Below are 18,112 nucleotides of genomic sequence, written 5' to 3' on the forward strand. Positions count from 1 at the left end.
CCCCCCCCCCGCACACCCGCCCCCAGCCCCCAGGCCCATCCTCCCCTACTTCTGGCAAGTGGGACAGGCACAGTCAGAGTCTATGGGCAGGAAGTCCTTCTCATACTGCTTCTTCTTCAGCTGCAGGTTCCCAGTGGGCACCAAAGCGGAGCCAAAGCGCTGGGGGAGGGGTGGAGGAGGAGAAGGGAGGTCAACCAGGTCTTCATCCTCACCGGCCCCGCCCCCACCTCAGCCTCCCCAACCCCCGTATGCCCCTTGCCCAGGGCCTCACCGCTGTCCGCGTGGGGAAGACACAGTCGAACATGTCACATCCAAGAGCCACGCAGACCACCAGATCAGTGGCATAGCTGGGAGGAGGGCCACGGGGGGAGGGAGCAGAGAACCTCATGCCCTGGTCACACACCCAGGTCTCCCCCCACACATACACTCCGACTCCCCAGGGACTGGGCCACATTCCCTCTGAACCACCCCCAGAGGAAAGCCATGTCCTCCTTTAGTCCCCTCCCAGGCAGGGCTGTGTCCTTCCACCAACGCGCCAGCGCAGGCAGGAGTCCCCAGGAACCCGCTCCCCACAGGTAGGGCTGTCTCCCCTCCCCTCCACATACCCGACCCCCATCAGGTATCGTGGCTTGTCCTTAGGCAGCCTTGAGGTGCTCAGAGCCACCATTCTCCAGAACTGGCCCTTGCTCTCGCCCCCGCTCAGGCCCCCGATGGCGAAGCCCGGCACATCCCTCTTGGTCATCTCTGGGGGGACAGGGCAAGGTGAGGGGCCACCAGGCAGAAGAAAATATACCTGTTCCTCTGCAGCCCCTGGGGGGAAGACCCTGCCCAGACCACCACAGTCCCTCAGGAAGAGAGAGAGAGACATGGGGAAGGGGGGGTGTCTGTCTGTCTTTCCATCCGTCTGTCTAAAGGCTGCTGGTGATCTCAGCTACCATATGTTGAGTGCCTGCCACGTGTGAGTTCCCTCCCCTCCCTCCATCCTCAGGCGAGGCCCACAGCCTGTGCTCCCTTAATGGCCACCAAAGATGATGCCAGGTATGTTTCAAAACTGAGCATTTCCCAGATTTTAGAACAGCAAACATCCCACATGCTGGACAGCAGCCTGTCCTCAAACACTGAAACGTGTCAGTGGCAACGCATGAAGAGACGCCCAACAACGGTGATAAATAACCCCATAGGTCTGGCCTGGCCAGCAAAGAAGTTGGTTGGAAATTCCTGAGTGTGCTGCATTTCAGAAGTGGGCTACCAGGCTCCGGAATCGCAGAGAAGGGGCGGCAGCTCTGCACATTTTTGGGGTGTTTGGGGCTTGACACTAGCCCGAGGCCGCATATGCCAGAGGCTAGATTTGAACCCAGGTCTAGCGTCCGAGCCCAGCTGTGTCTTGGGCCCCCATTGCCTAGTTCAACCACGGGAGGCCACAGCATCAACAAGATGGACCCGGTCCAAGCGTCAGGTTTCGAAGCTGGAACGAGCAGCAGAATCCACTGGGGACAAGTTGTTCAAATGTGGCCTCCCAGCCCCCCCGCCCCCTCCCTGCTCACCGTGGACTCTGATCCAGTCGTGGGGGAGAACCCAGGTGGTGCTGGTGCAGGTAAGCTTGGAACACTTTGAGAAGCATGACCAGCGTGGCTGAGAACTGAATTTGCTAGGGCAAGACCGGTGGGGTAGGTTTTTTTTTTAAATGAGAGAACAGAGGATGCCAGAAAACGTTTCACGTGTAAGGGTAACATTTTGTGAAGTCTTGGTTTCTGCTTTCAACTGTGTCCACACATACTGAGCTGTGACGTGAAATGTGTCTCTGCCTGGGGGTCTCCGTTAAAAAGGCTTACTGGGCCGGGAGCTGGCACAGCTTGATCACAAAAGGAATTACAACAAGGGCAGTGTGCACAACAGTACACACTGATGCCAGGTACGGGCACAAGACCTGGAACAGACTTTCCCGTTTATCCTCGCTTCGACCCCATGACATTGGGAATATGTGCCCAAAGGAAAAAAGGGAGGTTCAGAGAGGCCAAGCCACTAGCCCAAGGGTGCACAGCCATGAGGCGGCAGATCAGAGGTCTGGATCCAGCCAGACAAACTGTAGGACCCAGAGTCTTGCCTATGACACTTCATTGCCTTTGAGCCCCCATCTCTGCCTCCCTTTGTCTCCTTGGCCACGGCCTTCATATAGGCCTGTCGCTCTTCCCCTGGGCAAATACCCCAACCTTTTCATGGGCCTTCTGCTTCCTATCCCACATGGATTTCTCCATGATGCCCCTTCGTCCCTGTCACTCTCCCACTCAACAGCCCTCCATGGCTCCCCAGTACCTCAGCGTTGTATCCCAAGGCCTCGGATGTCAGCACAATGCCCCGGGCCCCACCCCTCACTCCTGACCCGGGGGAGGAGGCACCACCTGTACTGCAATGCTACAGGTTCTAGAGCCGAAGAAATGGGTCCAAATCCCAGCTCTGCAACATCCAAGCTGGGTGGTTTGGGTAAGTGACTGTACAGCTCTGTGGGTCAGGCTCCTCTTCTGTAACTCGGAAACCTGGTAGTCTCCACCTTACAGGATGGGTATGAAAACTCAGTGGGTCAATCTGTGACCGGCATATGGCATAGCATCTGGTGAACACCCCAAAACTGCTAGCTATCGGAATTACTATCATCCCGCCAACATTCTAGTCTGTTCTGCCTCCGGGCCTTTGCTTCAGCTACTCCTGCCACCCATTAACAACCACCATCAGCACCATCACACGCCAGGCCCGTTGTGGGGCCCTCAGTGATGGACAAGCCCCGGACGGACCAGCACATGGCTCTACCTTCGAGGCAGGTGGCCCGGAGATCCGCGTCTAGCCCCCCCTGGATGATGGCAAAGAGGTTCTGCTTGTCTGGCCGCCGATGGGCTGCAATGCACCGGTCCAGCCAGCGGATTGACCTGTAAGAGGGCCCCAGTCATGAGCCCTAGGGTAAGGCGACAAGGCTACAGGACTAGGATCCTCTCCCCCTGATACACACACACACACACACACACACACACACACACCTGTACATGGCCTCCTCCACGCGTGGCCCCGTCACAGTGCTGCTGACCACGTCATCCAGTTGCATGATGATGTCTGAGCCTGGGGGTGAGACAGAAGCACCATCATTGGGAAATTCGCTTCCTGTTGGGGACCAGCTGGGCCCTGGAAGTCCCTCGGGTCTTGCTAACTCCCACGTAGCCCCCAAGTCTGTTTATACAACAACCAGAGGGAGCTCTTTAAAATACCCATTGGACCTTGCCTCACCCCAGCTAAAACCCTGCCCAGGCACACAGGATAAAATCCCACTCCTGCCAAGTTACCCTTCAAGAGCGAAATGTTGTCGCTACAAAGTGACCCGCCATGATGCGGCCGGCAAGAGCATACTGGGAGCCCAAGTGACCATCAACAGGTGTCTGACTAAATAAATCATGGTCCAGCCCTTAACAGAATGTTCCTTTCCCACAATTCCAAAATCTAGAAACTTCTCAAAACCAAAGACTTTATATTACACTTATGGCATAACTAAGTTGGCAGCAAAACCCAAGACAGTTATAATCTTTAATAAAATCCAATTTAGCAGGTGACTTATTCAGTCTTAAAAAAAGGAAGAAAATTCTGACACATACTACAACTTTGTGGCCATTATGCTCAGTGAAATAAGCCAGACACAAAAATGACAAATACTGTAGGATTCCATGTATATGAGGTCCCTAGAGAAGTTAAATTCATAGAGACAGGAAGTAGATGGCGGGAGCTAGAGACTGGCGGAGGGGGAGGGAGAGTTAGTGTTTAATGGGAACGGAGTTTCAGTTTCGCAAGACGAAGAGTTCTGGAGACGGATGCTGGTGACGGGTGCACAATAAAGCGAAAGTGCTCAGAGCCACTAAATCAGACACTTAAACACGGTTATAGCGGGGGCGCCTGGCTGGCTGGCTCGGTCAGTAGAGCGCGCCGCTCTCGGTCTCACGGTCATGCATTCAAGCCCCACGTTGGGCATGGAGCCTACTTAAAAAAATAAGTAAATTTTAAAAATAAATAAATAAAAAGGGTTAGAGTGGCAAATTTTTTTAATGGTAAATTTTATGTTATACATATTTTGCCACAGTTTTTTTTAAGTGGAAAAAGGAAAAAGGAAAGTTCAACAGGGTGCTGCCCCAGACCTACCAGGATGCTATGTATACTGAATTATCTTTATAAAATAGTACACTTCTGAATTGACCCGAAGAATTTCAGATGAGGGGCTGTGGATTTATACATGTTAGAAAAGCTCAGGGGAGGGGCACCCGGGTGGCTCAGTCGGCATCTGCCTTCGGCTCAGGTCATGATCTCCAGGTCCTGGGATCGAGCCTCACGTCAGGCTCCCAACTCAGTGGGGGACTCTGCTTATCACTCTCCCTCTGCCTCTCCCCCTGTTTGTGCTCTCTCTGTCTCTCTCTCTCTCAAATGAATAAAAACAATCTTAAAAAAAAAAAAAAAAAGCTCAGCGGAATATTGCCAAGATACATCATTACAGGAAAAAAGCACAGCATAGCACACAAACCAAAGATGGGGCAAGCTGAGAATCAACAGGGATCGATTCAACTGGAAAAGACTGAGACACAGCAAATACATTTAAACCCAGGATTTAATAAATAAATCAATAAGCCCATGATTTCATGGTGACCCTAAAAACACTAAAGCTTAATCACTGCTCGAGGATGCTAAGTAATCAATCCATGAAAACTAGTAAATAAGGGAAAGAATGAATCCCACTTTTCCTGTATGAATTGAACTACTTGGTCTCCCAGGAGTAGGTGAGGGATGTTTCTCTTTACAGAAATAATCTGGCTGATAAATGAAGAAAGAATATTACCACTTTGGAACTCCTAATGGCCTGAGAGTCCCAGGCAAAGAGCACTGATGGTGCCCTGGGAGACCCCAGCAGACACTAGGCGCTCCCTGATGGAAAGATACACACTGTGAAGCCCTCTTGCCAAAGGAAACCTGAACCTGACTCTGGCGCAAACCTCAAGATCTGACTACCACCTACGGTAAATCCAGAAGGCAAGAGAAAACTGTTACACAGAGCTATGGGGGTGTGATCAGCAAAATTCAGATCCTGTGACACACCATGGGAGAAAGGAACTCGCTTCTTCAACGAGGGGGGGGGAAGGAAGGAAAGGGAGGAAAGGGACGAAGGAAAGGGAGGGAGGAAAGGGAGAGAGAGAAAGAAAGAGAGAGGGAGGAAGGGAGAGAAAGAGAGAGGAAGGAAGGAAGGGAGGGAGGGAGAGGGGAGGGTGTGGGGAGAGAGGAGGGAAAGAAGGAAAGAAGGAAAGAAGGAAAGAAAGAAAGAAAGAAAGAAAGAAAGAAAGAAAGAAAGAAAGAAAGAAAGAAAGAAAAAAGAAAAAAGAGGTGCCTGTGTGGCTCAGTCAGTAAAGCCTCTGACTCCTGACTTTGGCTCAGGTCATCATCTCCTAGGTGGTGAGATCTAGCCCCACCTTGAATCCCACCTTCAGCTCCTCCCTCAGTAGGGAGTCAACTAGGGATTGTTTACCTCTCCCTTTGCCCCTCCCCCCTCAGATAAATAAATAAATAAATAAATAAATAAATAAATAAATAAATAAATAAAATCATTTTAAAAAGGAAGAAAGGAAGGAGGTAGAGCTAGAAACTACATAATGTGCACTATATATAATATATATTAAAAAAGAAACGTTCATTGTTTTTATCAAGGAATGAGGGATAGTGATGGAAATAGGAGGGATCGAAAGCTTCCCCCATCCCCCTCTTTTGCTCTCATTATTTCAATATTATCTTTGCCCCGCCAATTTGCTATTTAAGAGAAAGAATAGCATTAAAGATAATAATAAAAGCTCCTACATGTCAGGCACTGTGTTAAGAGATTTACAAACATTACGTCATTACTTCTGCGAACTATCCTCACTTGAGTTGGCTCGTCTGAAGCTCAGGCAGCGGGAGTGACTTACCCAACGCCGAGCAGCGCTTAAGGAACGGGCCGGCCTCACCTCCACCCTCTAGAGGCGAGGCAAGAGCAGGGGGCCCGGGATTCGCTCACCTAAAGCGTTCTGGATCTCCACGGACTTCTCTGGGCTCAGAAGGGTCTCGTCGCCATCGTAGGGGGAGCGGAAGCGGACGCCCTCCTCCGTCACCTCGGACAGGGACACGAGAGACACCATCTGGAAGCCGCCGCTGTCCTGGGGGAAATCGCACCGCAGGCCTGTCAGGGGGGTGGGATTGGAGAATCTCCTTTTCTGAGAAGTGCCCTGAGATCCCGGCCCCGACTCCACCTCACCGTCAGCAGATTGTGGGGCCAGTTCATGAAGCCGTGGAGACCGTGGGCTTTCTGGATCAGCTCGGGGCCCTGGGTTAGAGGAAGAAAGGATCAGGTTAGGGGTGAGCGCTACCCTGAGGGCTCATCCCTCACGCCCAGCACAAGGCCCGGGCCACCGGGGGAGCTCAATACACGTTTGTCGACTGACTTAGAGTATGCCCCTGCCTCGGAGGTGCCCGTACTCCCCACTCTCGGCCGCCGCCCCACCAAGGCAGAACCCACCCACCGGCCTCAGACCCAGATGGTAGGTGTTGCCCAGGCAGATGCGGCAGCCCAGGGCGTCCAGCTGCTCGGCCGTGATACCCTTCATAGTGGCCTGCGTGCCCACGGGCATGAACACGGGAGTGGCTACCGGCCCGTGCGGCAGCCGCAGCTCCCCTGCCCGGGCCCTGGATCGGCTGCACTCGGCCACCAGCCGCATGATCCGCGGGGCCGACTCAAGAGACGTCGGGCTGACTGCTGCCGCCATCTTAGCTAACGGAACCACGTGGACACTGCAAAACCTTGGGCGGCGCCATGTTGACCGAGGTCACGTGAGGCGGGACTCGGGCTGTCGCTCTGGAAGTGCGTGCGGGAACCATGGCAACGGACGCCGGCTAGCTCGTTCCCGCGGAGCGCCCAGTTTGTTCCCACTCCCGGCATGTGGTCGGGAAAAACAAATAGTGTTATGGGTTCGAATCCCACCCCAGTGAATTACCTGCTTTACAGTCAAAGCCCGTAAGCGTTAATTTTCTCCTCTGTAAAATGGGGCGAATAAGTGTCTTTCGGCATTAAAAACGTTGTAAAAGGGGCGCCTGGCTGGCTCAGTCGGTAGAACATGCCACTCTTGATCTCGCGGTTTTAGGTTCAAGCCCCACATTGGGTGTAGAGGGTACTTAAAAATCTTTTAACAAATAAATTAAAATAAACTTTGTAAAGACTGAGAGGTATGGATATATAGAGATCTTAATAAGCTGCCTTGCACAGGCTTTTGTCTATCTTGCCCATTGATTTGTCCCAAAAACGTAGAACAGCACCTAAGCACACAGTACGTGCTCAATATACATTGGTTTATACAATGAGAGAAAGAATCCCAGATTTACGAAGAGAAGACTGAGACTCAGAACCTAGCCACATTTATTCGTTCATTTATTCAGTGTAGACCTACATACATACCTACGAGTGCCAGCCTTCATGCCGCACAGGAATGAGAGAGGCTGGGTCATGGATTTATTGAGCACTGTGTTCACTAATAATAACAAAATATTATATAATATATAATAACTGTTATTATTGAAAATGGAGCTGATATCTGTCCCGGTCAGCAGAGGGCAGCATTGCCCCAGAATCCTTCCTCTCAGTGGCCCACTGGCCTAAATTGTGCTGATTTGAGCAAGACTCTGACCTTCAAGGAGCCTTGGGGACTAATAATGCCAGCTTTTTGGGGTGGTGGAGAGTCTTCACTGAGGCCAAGTCAGGAAAACGCCCAACCATGATGTCCACCTCAGGGCCTTTGCACTTGCTCTTGCCTTTATCTGCAATACTCTTCCCTTCTGATTTTCCCATGGCTGGCTCGTATTTTATCAGTTGTTCCTGGCTCCCCTGATCTTAATGCTCCACCCCTATCACTCTGTATCATGTCCCTTATAACTCATATTGTGCTTTTAAAACCTCTATACATTGGGGTGCCTGGGTGGCTCAGTCGTTAAGCGTCTGCCTTCGGCTCAGGGCATGATCCTGGCGTTCTGGGATTAAGCCCCACGTCAGGCTCCTCCGCTATGAGCCTGCTTCTTCCTCTCCCACTCCCCCTGCTTGTGTTCCCTCTCTCGCTGGCTGTCTCTCTCTCTGTCAAATAAATAAATAAAATCTTTCTTTAAAAAAAAAAAAAAGACCTCTATACATTGACAATGCCCAAATTTTTATTTCCAGTGTAGTCCTCTCTCATTGAACTCCCATCTTCTCTTTGCAGACGCCTCCTTCACATCTCCACCGGGTGTCTATAGGCACTGAAACTCTAGATGTCTAAAGCAGAGCTCCTGATTGTCTCCCCAAGCTGGCCTACATCCTTCCATCTTCCCCTTCTCAGCAGCTCAATCCTTCCAGGAACTCAGACCAGAAACTTACGGGTGGTTCTTGGCCTCTCACTGTCTTACTCCCTACATCTGATTTATCAGCAAATTCTAGCCACTCTGCTTTCAAAATCTATACAGAATCGACTAGTTTACACCCCCTCTGTAGCCACCAGCATCTCCTGCCTGGATTATTACAGTAGATACCTCACTGGTCTTGTGGCTTCTGTTCTCTACTCACCATACAATATACCTGAAGATATTTTAAAGGAAATGCTTTCAACATTTCCCCATTATGTATGATACCTACTGTAAGTTTTTGGAAGATGCACCGTATCAAGTAAAGAAAGGTCCTTTCAATTCATAGTTCACGAACAGATTTTTGTCATAAATAAATATTTATTGTATGCTTTTCCAGTATCTGAAGTAGCCATATTATTTGGCTCATTTAATTTAAAATGCCCAAGGACATGAATTTATTTTCTTATTTATTAACACATTTATTTCCGTTTCTGTATAACCTTGGTCATGGTATCTTTTATACACTATGGCATTTTACATTAATTTTAATTAATTTTTTGTGTAAAATTTTTGCACCCCATCTGTTATAAATTATATTGGTCTATAGTTTTCCTTTCTTGTACTGTCTTTGCCTGAGTTTGGTGTTCAAATATCTATTTGATGGAAGAAATTATGCGAGATTGGAATTATCTCTTTCTGGAATATTTTATTGGCCTCACTTGTATATCCGTCTGGTTATGTTGTTTTCCTTGAAGAATTATTTGTAGCTACTGAGCTAAGGTTTTTATTTGTTTGTTGGTTTAAAAACACTCTATGCGCAACATGGGCCTCCAACTCAGGACCCTAAGAGTGATCAAGAGGCGCGTGCTCTACCGACTGAGCCAGCCAGGTGCCCTACCCTGATTCTTGATAGTCTCAGGGCACCTGGGTGGTTCACTGGGTTAAGCGTCGGACTCCTGATCTCACTCAGCTCCCCTCTTTGATCTCGGGGTAGTGAGTGCCAGCCCGGTGTTGGGCTCCACGCCCAGCGTCCAGCCCACTTAAAAAAAAAAGAAGAAGAAGAAGAAGTTTCACTGGGTATATACTTAATAAGTTGACAATTATTTTCTCTTAGCCCACCAAACATATTCTGCTGTGGCTTCTGTTATCCATTATTACTATTAAGAAGTAGGGTCTTGGGCGGCGGCGGGAATGTGGCCAGCCGGGCAAACCGGGCCACCTTGCCCTCTTCTTCCGCGGGAACATCCGCCAGGAGCCGAGCAGGGGGGTTGTGTCCCGGCTGCGGGGCTGCAGGGCGGTGCTCACGGAGCACGTGGCGGCCCCAGAGCTGGGCGCGGGTCAGGAAGAGGCTGCTGAGGCTGAGGGTGACGCAGGCTCATCCATGAGCGGGGACCTGGCCCGGCTGCAGCAGACACACGTGGTGGTGGCAGAAGTGACCCAGCCATCGTTGGGTGTAGGCTATGAGCTGGGCCGGACGGAGCACATAAGCGAATCCTCTGTCTATTCCATCCGCGGTCTGGCTGAGGGCTTCCAGTCATGATCCCGGGAGCGGCGGACGGCTCGAGGTTCCAGGCGTCAGACTATGAAGAGGGACAGGTGGAGGTCACACTGGATGGATACTCTGAGGCTGACCCTCCCTAGGAGGTGGCTGCCTCCCCGCGCCAACCGCTTGACTTAACCCCACTTCCATTTCTTCTTCTAATCCCAGACTCGGCTCTAGCACCCTTCGTGCCTCTTAGCCCCAGCAGCAAATTAAAAGGTATGTTTAAAATTCTAGGAGGGGAAAAAAGGAAGGAAAAGGAAAACAAAAACAGAAGTAGGATCTCAATCAAAACGCTATTTCTTGTGATGTGGTCTTTCTGGTTTCTTTAAAAAAATCATTCTTTTGGGGGCACCCGGGTGGCTCAATCGGTTGAGTATGTCTTCGGCTCAAGTCATGATCCCAGTGTCCTGGGACCAAGCCCCAAATTGAGCCCCACATCGGACTCCCTGCTCAGGAGCAGTTTGCTTCTCCCTCAGACCCTCCCCATGTCTGTGCTCCATCTCTCTCTCTCTCAAATAAATAAATAAATAAAATCTTTTTTTTTAATCTTTTTTTTTTTTAGAGATTTTATTTATTTATTTGACAGAGAGAGAGAGAGAGACAGCCAGCGAGAGAGGGAACACAAGCAGGGGGAGTGGGAGAGGAAGAAGCAGGCTCCCAGTGGAGGAGCCTGATGCGGGGCTCGATCCCAGAACACCGGGATCACGCCCCGAGCCGAAGGCAGATGCCTAACAACTGAGCCACCCAGGCGCCCTTAAAAAATCATTCTTTTTTATTTGCCATTTTGCAATTTTATATGATGTGTCTCAGTGTGGATTTCTTTTATCCTATTTGAGATTCCCTCAAATTCTTGGATCTGGTGATTGGAGCCTTTCCATAATTCTGGAAATTCTGTTATTCTCTCTTTGAAGAGTTGCCCTTGCCTCAAACAGCCTCAGCACAGGTGGCTGAGAGCAGGGCAAGAAATGCTGAGCTGCTGGCCCTCCTGAGAGGACGATCGCCCAACTGCGGACGAAGGGCGGGCAAACCTTACACCTCTGCTTGCCCCGGTCTGGAGTGGAGTTTCCACCGCACCCAACGGGTGGAAGGAAGGGAGGTAAAAGATATCAAATACCAGAAACACTCACTATTCTAACTGAATTTTCTCACAGATTTTCTAGAATAGTTGTTTCCTCATTTACTGTGTGCCCTTAGGACCACTTCCAGAGACAGTTAATGGCTGTTATTTTACCACTTTTCACCAGTCTCTCTGGGGAGGGGATATGCGAGGACCCTCATGCTAGCATGCAGGAAAATGATTCCCTTTAATATTTTTTGATGTTTGTGTTTCCCATTCAAACATCAAATACATGTGAGGGGCTCCTGGCCGGCGCAGTCAGTAGAACACGCAACTCTTGATCTCTGAGTCGTGAGTTCAAGTCCCACATTGGGTGTAGTGATGACAAATCTTTTTTTTTTTTTTTAAGATTTTATTTATTTATTTGAGAGAGAGAGACAGCCAGCGAGAGAGGGAACACAAGCAGGGGGACTGGGAGAGGAAGAAGCAGGCTCCCAATGAGCAGCATGGAGCCCGATGTGGGGCTCGATCCCAGGACCCCGGGATCACGCCCTGAGCCAAAGGCAGACGCTCAACGACTGAGCCACTCAGGCACCCCTAGTGATGACAAATCTTAAATACATTTGAAATATATACATATATCAAATCATTATGTTGTATACGTAAAACTAATACAGGGGTGCTTGGCTGGCTCTCTTGGTAGAGCGTGCAACTCTTTTTTTTAAGATTTTTAAATTTATTTCAGAGAAAGAGAGGCACAGAGCACGAGCAGGAGGGGGGGGTGGGGGGAGAGAATTTCAAGAAGATTCTTTGCTGGGGGCGCCCGGGTGGCGCAGTCGTTAAGCGGCTGCCTTTGGCTCAGGGCGTGATCCCAGTGTTCCGGGATCGAGTCCCACATCGGGCTCCTCCGCTGGGAGTCTGTTTCTTCCTCTCCCACTCCCCCTGCTGTGTTCCCTCTCTCTCTGTCACAGAAATAAATAAAATCTTAAAAAAAAAAAAAAAAAAGAAGATTCTTTGCTGAGTGCAGAGCCCAAATGGGGCTGGGTCCCATGACCCTGAGATCAGGACCAGAGGCGAAACCAAGAGTCAGACACTTAACCAACTGCGCCATCCAGGAGCCTCAGTGTGCAACTCTTGATCTCAGGGTTGAGAATTCGAGCCCCACGTTGACATAGATTTTACTTTAAATAAACAAACAAATAACCAAGCAAATAAAACTTATACAATGTTATATGTCAATTATGTCTCAATAAAACTGGGGGGAATCTCTTAGCACATATGAAAAAAGGTTAAAATGGTAAACTTTATATTTTATACATTTTTCCACAGTAAAATTTTTTATCACAGTAAAAATTTATATAAAGAAATGAAAACATGTACACATGAAAAAATACATCAAATACAATGAAAATTTTGAAAACAGAGGAGTGTAATAAGCTTTACTGAGGATTCAGTTTTCATTAAATAATCTTATTTATGGTTTTAAAATAGATAATATATGGGGAACCTGGCTGTCTCAGTCACAAGAGCATACGACTCTTCATCTCAGGGTCATGGGTTCGAGCCTCACATTGGATGTAGAAATTACTTTAAAAAATAATAACTAAAATTGATAATATAGAACCATATGCTTTTTAAAATGTGGATAGAATGTATGCTGTGAATTATCTTTCCCACTCGTGTCCCCTGTCAAAACAGTTCTCAGCCCTTAATATTAAATAATGGTTAGTATTCATTCTTGTCTATACTCACAGACATTTGTCAGCATATATTAGCAAATATGTATTTTCTTCCTGTTGCTGTTGTTGTTTTTGATTGATTCATTTAGATATACTATGGGTTTTTTCATTTTCTACAAGATTTCATACTTTAATACTTTTTATAAATGGAGTCTTTGAACTGCCATTTTCCACTAGTCATAGATCATTCTCTCATGGAATTGTCTCAGCAACATTCCCAACATTATGATTTACTCCAAATGTAAGTTTCATAATAGTTATTTTATAATTCAATAGCAGGGGCGCCTGGGTGGCACAGCAGTTAAGCGTCTGCCTTCGGCTCAGGGCGTGATCCCGGCGTTGTGGGATCGAGCCCCACATCAGGCTCCTCCGCTAGGAGCCTGCTTCTTCCGCTCCCACTCCCCCTGCTTGTGTTCCCTCTCTCGCTGGCTGTCTCTATCTCTGTCAAATAAATAAATAAAATCTTTGAAAAAAAATAATTCAATAGCAAAAAGGAGGCATGAGAGAAACTGCCTGTTGGCCCTCAGTGCCTATCCCATCTATTCTAATAAAATCATTATAGGGGCGCCTGGGTGGCTCAGTCCGTTAAGCATCTGCCTTCAGCTCAGGTCACGATCCTGGGGTCCTGGGGTAGAGCCCCAAGTGGGGCTCACTGCTCAGCGGGAAGTCTGCTTCTTCCTCTCTCTCTGCCTCCTGCTCCCCCTGCTTGGGCTCTCTGCCAAATAAATACACAAAATCTTTTTAAAAATCATTATACCACACCTAGTCCCTGTGGTTTACTTTATGTTTCATACAATTATGTGCCTAAGATTTATTTGTGTCGTATTTAGTTGTGATCCATTCTTTTCTTCTGTAAATCAGCGTATCGTCAGGTATTGGTATAAATATATCACAGGATACTTATTCATTCTCTAGCCAATGAACCTGTGAACGTTTCAGTGTTTTTGTTCATTTTTGCTGTTATAAACAGCTCTGCTTGACCATCTGTGTACACATCTCCTTGTACACCTGTGCAAGTATCCTAGGAATGGACTCGCAAGACCCTAGACCGGATGGATATTCAACTTTACTAGGCAGCACCAACTTTTTTCCAGGCGATTACAGAAATTGACCCCTACAATAGCAGTGTAAGAAAGCGTCCTTGTGTCAGACGCTTAACCAGCTGTGCCACCCAGGAGCCCTGGCGTGCAACTCTTTATCTCAGGGTCCTGAGTTTGAGCCCCACGTGAGTGTAGAGATTATTTTTAATTTTTAAAAAGACTTTATCCATTTATTTGTCAGAGAGAGAGAGGGCACAAGCAGGAGTGAGGGGAAGAGGGAGAAGCAGGCTCCCCACTGAGCAAAGAGCCTGATGCGGAACTCGATTCCAGGATCCTGGGATCATGACCTGAGCCAAAGGCAGGCGCTTAACCGACTGAGCCACCCAAGGCTCCCAAGATTACTTTAAATAAATAAATAAATAAATAAATAAATAAATAAATAAGGAATCTTTGTCTACTCTTCCATTTTCAGAACTCTTCAATTCTGACAATCAGGTATGTGTGAAACAGCGTCTCATTGGGGTTTTAGTTGGCATGTCTGTTATTCTTACTGAGGTTGGACATTTTTTCAGATGTTGGAGCCATTTGCCGACATCATTCATTATTCAGTTTCAGTAATTTGGCAGCAGAATTCAACATGGTTGAGCTGCTGAGCATTTTCTTTTTAAAATTTAGTGTTTTGAGGGGCGCCTGGGTGGCTCAGTCGTTAAGTGTCTGCCTTCCGCTCAAGGCGTGATCCCGGCGTCCTGGGATCGAGGCCCGCATCAGGCTCTTCCGCTAGGAGCCTGCTTCTTCCTCTCCCACTCCCCGTGCCTGTGTTCCCTCTCTCGCTGGCTGTCTCTCTCTCTGTCAAATAAATAAATAAATAAAATCTTTTAAAATAATAATAATAAATAAAATTTAGTGTTTTGAATGTATATGTATATGTCTATATTTATATAATAGATATATGCTTTTTCTTAAGTAAACTTTACCCCCAATGTGGGGCTCGAACTCACTACCCCAACATGAAGAGTTACATGCTTTACCAACTGAGCCCGCCAGGTGCCCCTCTATGTGTTTTGCAACACAGAATACTAGTCTAGTCATCCTCCTGATTTAGTATTATTGTTGTTGTTGTTATTGTCAGTTTGTGTTTTATAGATGCGAGTCCTAGGGCCTTGACCGTGAACTCCCGCACCAGGTGCAGCCGGGCCTTCCACTGCTGATTCTTGGTCTTCAGGTTTTCCTCATGCTTCTTCAGTCAGTGGCACCTGGCACGCGTCTTCTTAGGCCACAGATCCAAGGGCTTGTACTTCTTACCCCTGTAGAATTTCCTGAGGTTCTCTTTCTGAGTGCGGTTGACAAGGGTGAGAACACAGGCAATGGAGATTTGAACAATTCAGATCTTGGAGAGCTGGGAAGCCGTGCCACCTGTCACTTCGGTGACGCAGCTGGGACAGCTGCACCATCAGGTCTTCCAGCGGTTTAAGCAGCTCTTCCTTCTTGCCAGGAAGGTTGCGAGCCTTAATCTTGGCCATGTCTGCACAATCCGCCGCCACCGCAGAGGGAGAGAGCCATCCTCCTGAAGTTTTTATTTTATTTTATTTTATTTTTTTAAATGATTTTTTATTATATTATGTTAGTCACCATACAGTACATCCCCGGTTTCCGATGTAAGGCTCGATGATTCATTAGTTGTGTATAACACCCAGTGCACCACGCAATACGTGCCCTCCTTACTACCCATCACCGGTCTATCCCATTCCCCCACCCCCCCTCCCCTCTGAGGCCCTCAGTTTGTTTCTCCTGATGTTTTTTTAAATGTGTTTTGGTTTTGTTTGTTTGTTTAGTTCATTCAAATAACAATAATATGATGATTAAGAGCCAACACTATTGGAGCAGGTGCCCAGATGTGCTAGTTGTCTGGGAAGCCCTACAGTGTCATCACTTCTCACAGGATACTGAGATGGGTACTACTATCATTCCCATTTTATGAATGAAGAAACTAAGGCAGAGACATTCACCTGCTCCTAATCAAGGAACAGGAATTGAAATCTAGTCCTGTCTGAGCTCTGTGAAGCCACCCTCTCATACAGTTTCTTTTCCTGAAGTAGAAGGCAGTATTAGGGATTGCGGCATAGAATAGGGGTGAAAAGGTTACAAACAGAGGAATGGGGGGCACTCAGGGAACACCACTCAGAAGCCAGGGGATTTTGGTCAGGTAATATCACTCTCTGAGTGTCACTTTCTTCATCTTTAAATTGGGGCAGAGGGTCATCATGATGGTATACAGGGTCTAGCGCACTTTAAGTGCTCACATATGCACATGAATATACATGTAATAAAGATAAAAGCGTCCACTCTGTGTCAGGCTCTGTTCTCACTGCTGCCAATGCAGCAGTGAACAAGGGAACAAAAATCCATGCCCTGGATGAGCAAACAAGAAAAATAAGTAAAACATACCATATCTCAGGTAGTGATGAGTGCTGGGGAATACAGAGGGCAGGGGAGGGGAGAAAGAGTTGGAAAATTACTATTATTTTTTAAGTCATTTCTACACCCAATGTGTGGCTCGAACTCACGACCCCAACATCAAAAATCGTATGCTCTACCAGCTGAACCAGCCAGGCGCCCCTGGGAGGTGACTATTTTAAGTAGGCTGGTCAGGACCAGAATCACCCAGAAGGTGAGATGTGCGTTAAGACCTGAAGGAGATCATATAAGATCTTAGAGAGAGGGACGCCTGGATGGCTCAGTTGGTGGAGATTGTGACTCTTGATCTCTGGGTTGTGAGTTCGAGCCCCACGCTGGGTGTAATTACTTAAAAATAAAATCTGAAAAAACAAAACAAAACAAAAAAAACCTCTCAGAGAGAGCATTTCAGGCAGTGGGAACAGTGAGAGCAAAGGTCCTGAGGTGGAATGTGTCTGGATTGTTTGCAGTGCTTCGGGGAGGTCAGTGTGGCTGAAAGGAGTGAGGGAAGGAACCGGAAGATGAGGGTGAGAGGGTCACAGCGTGAGGTTCTGCAGGGCCTCTGGTTTGCAACAAGGACTTCAGCTTTCCCCTGAGCCAGATGGGAGGGTGGGGTTTCTGGGCACGCTCTTTTTATTACCAAGAGGTAAACTGGGGTGTGGAGGTGGAGTGCAGCTGATATTCACTGACGTCTGCTTTAGGGGTTTCGGCGCTGCTCAGCAGGGAGGGCTGGGGGCGCCAGAAGGCCGCCACTATTCGAGACACGCTGGGAGCGCGTCTTCAGAACGCTGGACAGCGCCGCGCACGTTGCCCGGAGACCAGGGAAGCGGCGGCTCTGGGGGCGGAGCCTTGGGAAAGCGTCCTTTCCCAAGCGATTGGCTGTGAGCACCAGGCGGGAGACACCTATGGGAGCCCGGCTGTGGGCGGAGCCTGCAAGAGCGCCCAATTGGAGGTGTGCTGACGGCACAAGGGCGTGGCGTCTCGAGGCGGGGACTGGTGGGAGCGGCGCCTGTAGCATTCGGGGTCTGTCGATTGGGCTTAAAAGGGGCGGGCTGTGTGCACCGGCCGACCTAAGGGCGAATAGGACGTGGATTGCTAAGGGAGGTTTTGGCAGAGGGGCCTGGGCCGGTTTCTGCGCCCCCCGTGTGGAGGCCCGCACACAGGTTCGAGACGCGGCTGGAGGGGGTTCCAACCACATCTCCCAACCTCCCCTTCACTGGCAATGCCACAGTCGCCCAGGGAAGCCCCCAAAACCGGGGACTAGGTGATTGGCCCGAAGAAGCTGGTACTGAGGTCTCGGGACCCAGAAGAGCAGGAGTCGGATTTCTGGGCACGGATTGGGAATCCAGAACCTCTGGAAGAGGAGATGGGGGTTTCGAATACCTCTGACGTTGAAATAGAGTACTTGGAGCCCCGTGATGGCGGGTGTCCCGGGAGGCTGGAGAGTATGTTTTCTCCAGTTTATCCCGCCAGGGATGAAGGTTATCATTCCATGATATTCTCACCCCCCAAAGCCCAGTGCCAAGTAGGCTGAGCTTAGCTGTCAGCTTCTTGGGAAACGTTGGGAAGGGCGTGGGACCAGGACTTGCGATCTCAGGGAAAATGACTTCCATGGCGTTTTAGACTTTTCTGCTTGTACACCAACCGCAGAGCACAGTGCCTGCAAGCAGGGGCCCTCTACTTCTTGTGGCCTGAGGCAATGCAGTGCCCCTCTCTGGGCCTATCTGCCCTATCTGGGGCATGTAGGTGTTACCCCTCTTAGGTCTGGGAGCGGTTTCCTCACCCAGCCCAATGGACTCTATGGCCTAAATCACCCTGAACCTCAGTTCAAACTCCAGAACTCGAGTCTCTTTGCTGATCACCTGGCCTG

At 48.8% G+C, this 18,112-nt stretch overlaps 1 protein-coding gene and 1 pseudogene across 1 annotated transcript in view; both read right to left on the bottom strand.

Moving 5' to 3' along the window:
• QTRT1 (queuine tRNA-ribosyltransferase catalytic subunit 1) overlaps window positions 1–6,851 on the bottom strand; it is an 8,062-nt gene extending 1,211 nt beyond the window's left edge. The window contains exons 1-8 of the mRNA XM_040629331.1: window positions 6,567–6,851; window positions 6,302–6,370; window positions 6,065–6,203; window positions 3,030–3,108; window positions 2,806–2,921; window positions 606–744; window positions 272–347; window positions 50–159 (exon numbers count right to left, since the gene is read on the bottom strand). Coding sequence (XP_040485265.1) covers window positions 50–159; window positions 272–347; window positions 606–744; window positions 2,806–2,921; window positions 3,030–3,108; window positions 6,065–6,203; window positions 6,302–6,370; window positions 6,567–6,809 — 971 coding nt within the window. The 5' untranslated portion in view covers window positions 6,810–6,851. The remainder of the gene's footprint in view (window positions 1–49; window positions 160–271; window positions 348–605; window positions 745–2,805; window positions 2,922–3,029; window positions 3,109–6,064; window positions 6,204–6,301; window positions 6,371–6,566) is intronic.
• Window positions 6,852–14,781: 7,930 nt separating this feature from the next.
• On the bottom strand, window positions 14,782–15,325 carry LOC103678685 (annotated as a pseudogene).
• Between the last annotated feature and the right edge of the window lie 2,787 nt (window positions 15,326–18,112).

This window comes from Ursus maritimus, unplaced genomic scaffold (assembly GCF_017311325.1).
Source record: "Ursus maritimus isolate PB19 unplaced genomic scaffold, ASM1731132v1 scaffold_14, whole genome shotgun sequence".
NCBI lineage: Eukaryota > Metazoa > Chordata > Mammalia > Carnivora > Ursidae > Ursus > Ursus maritimus.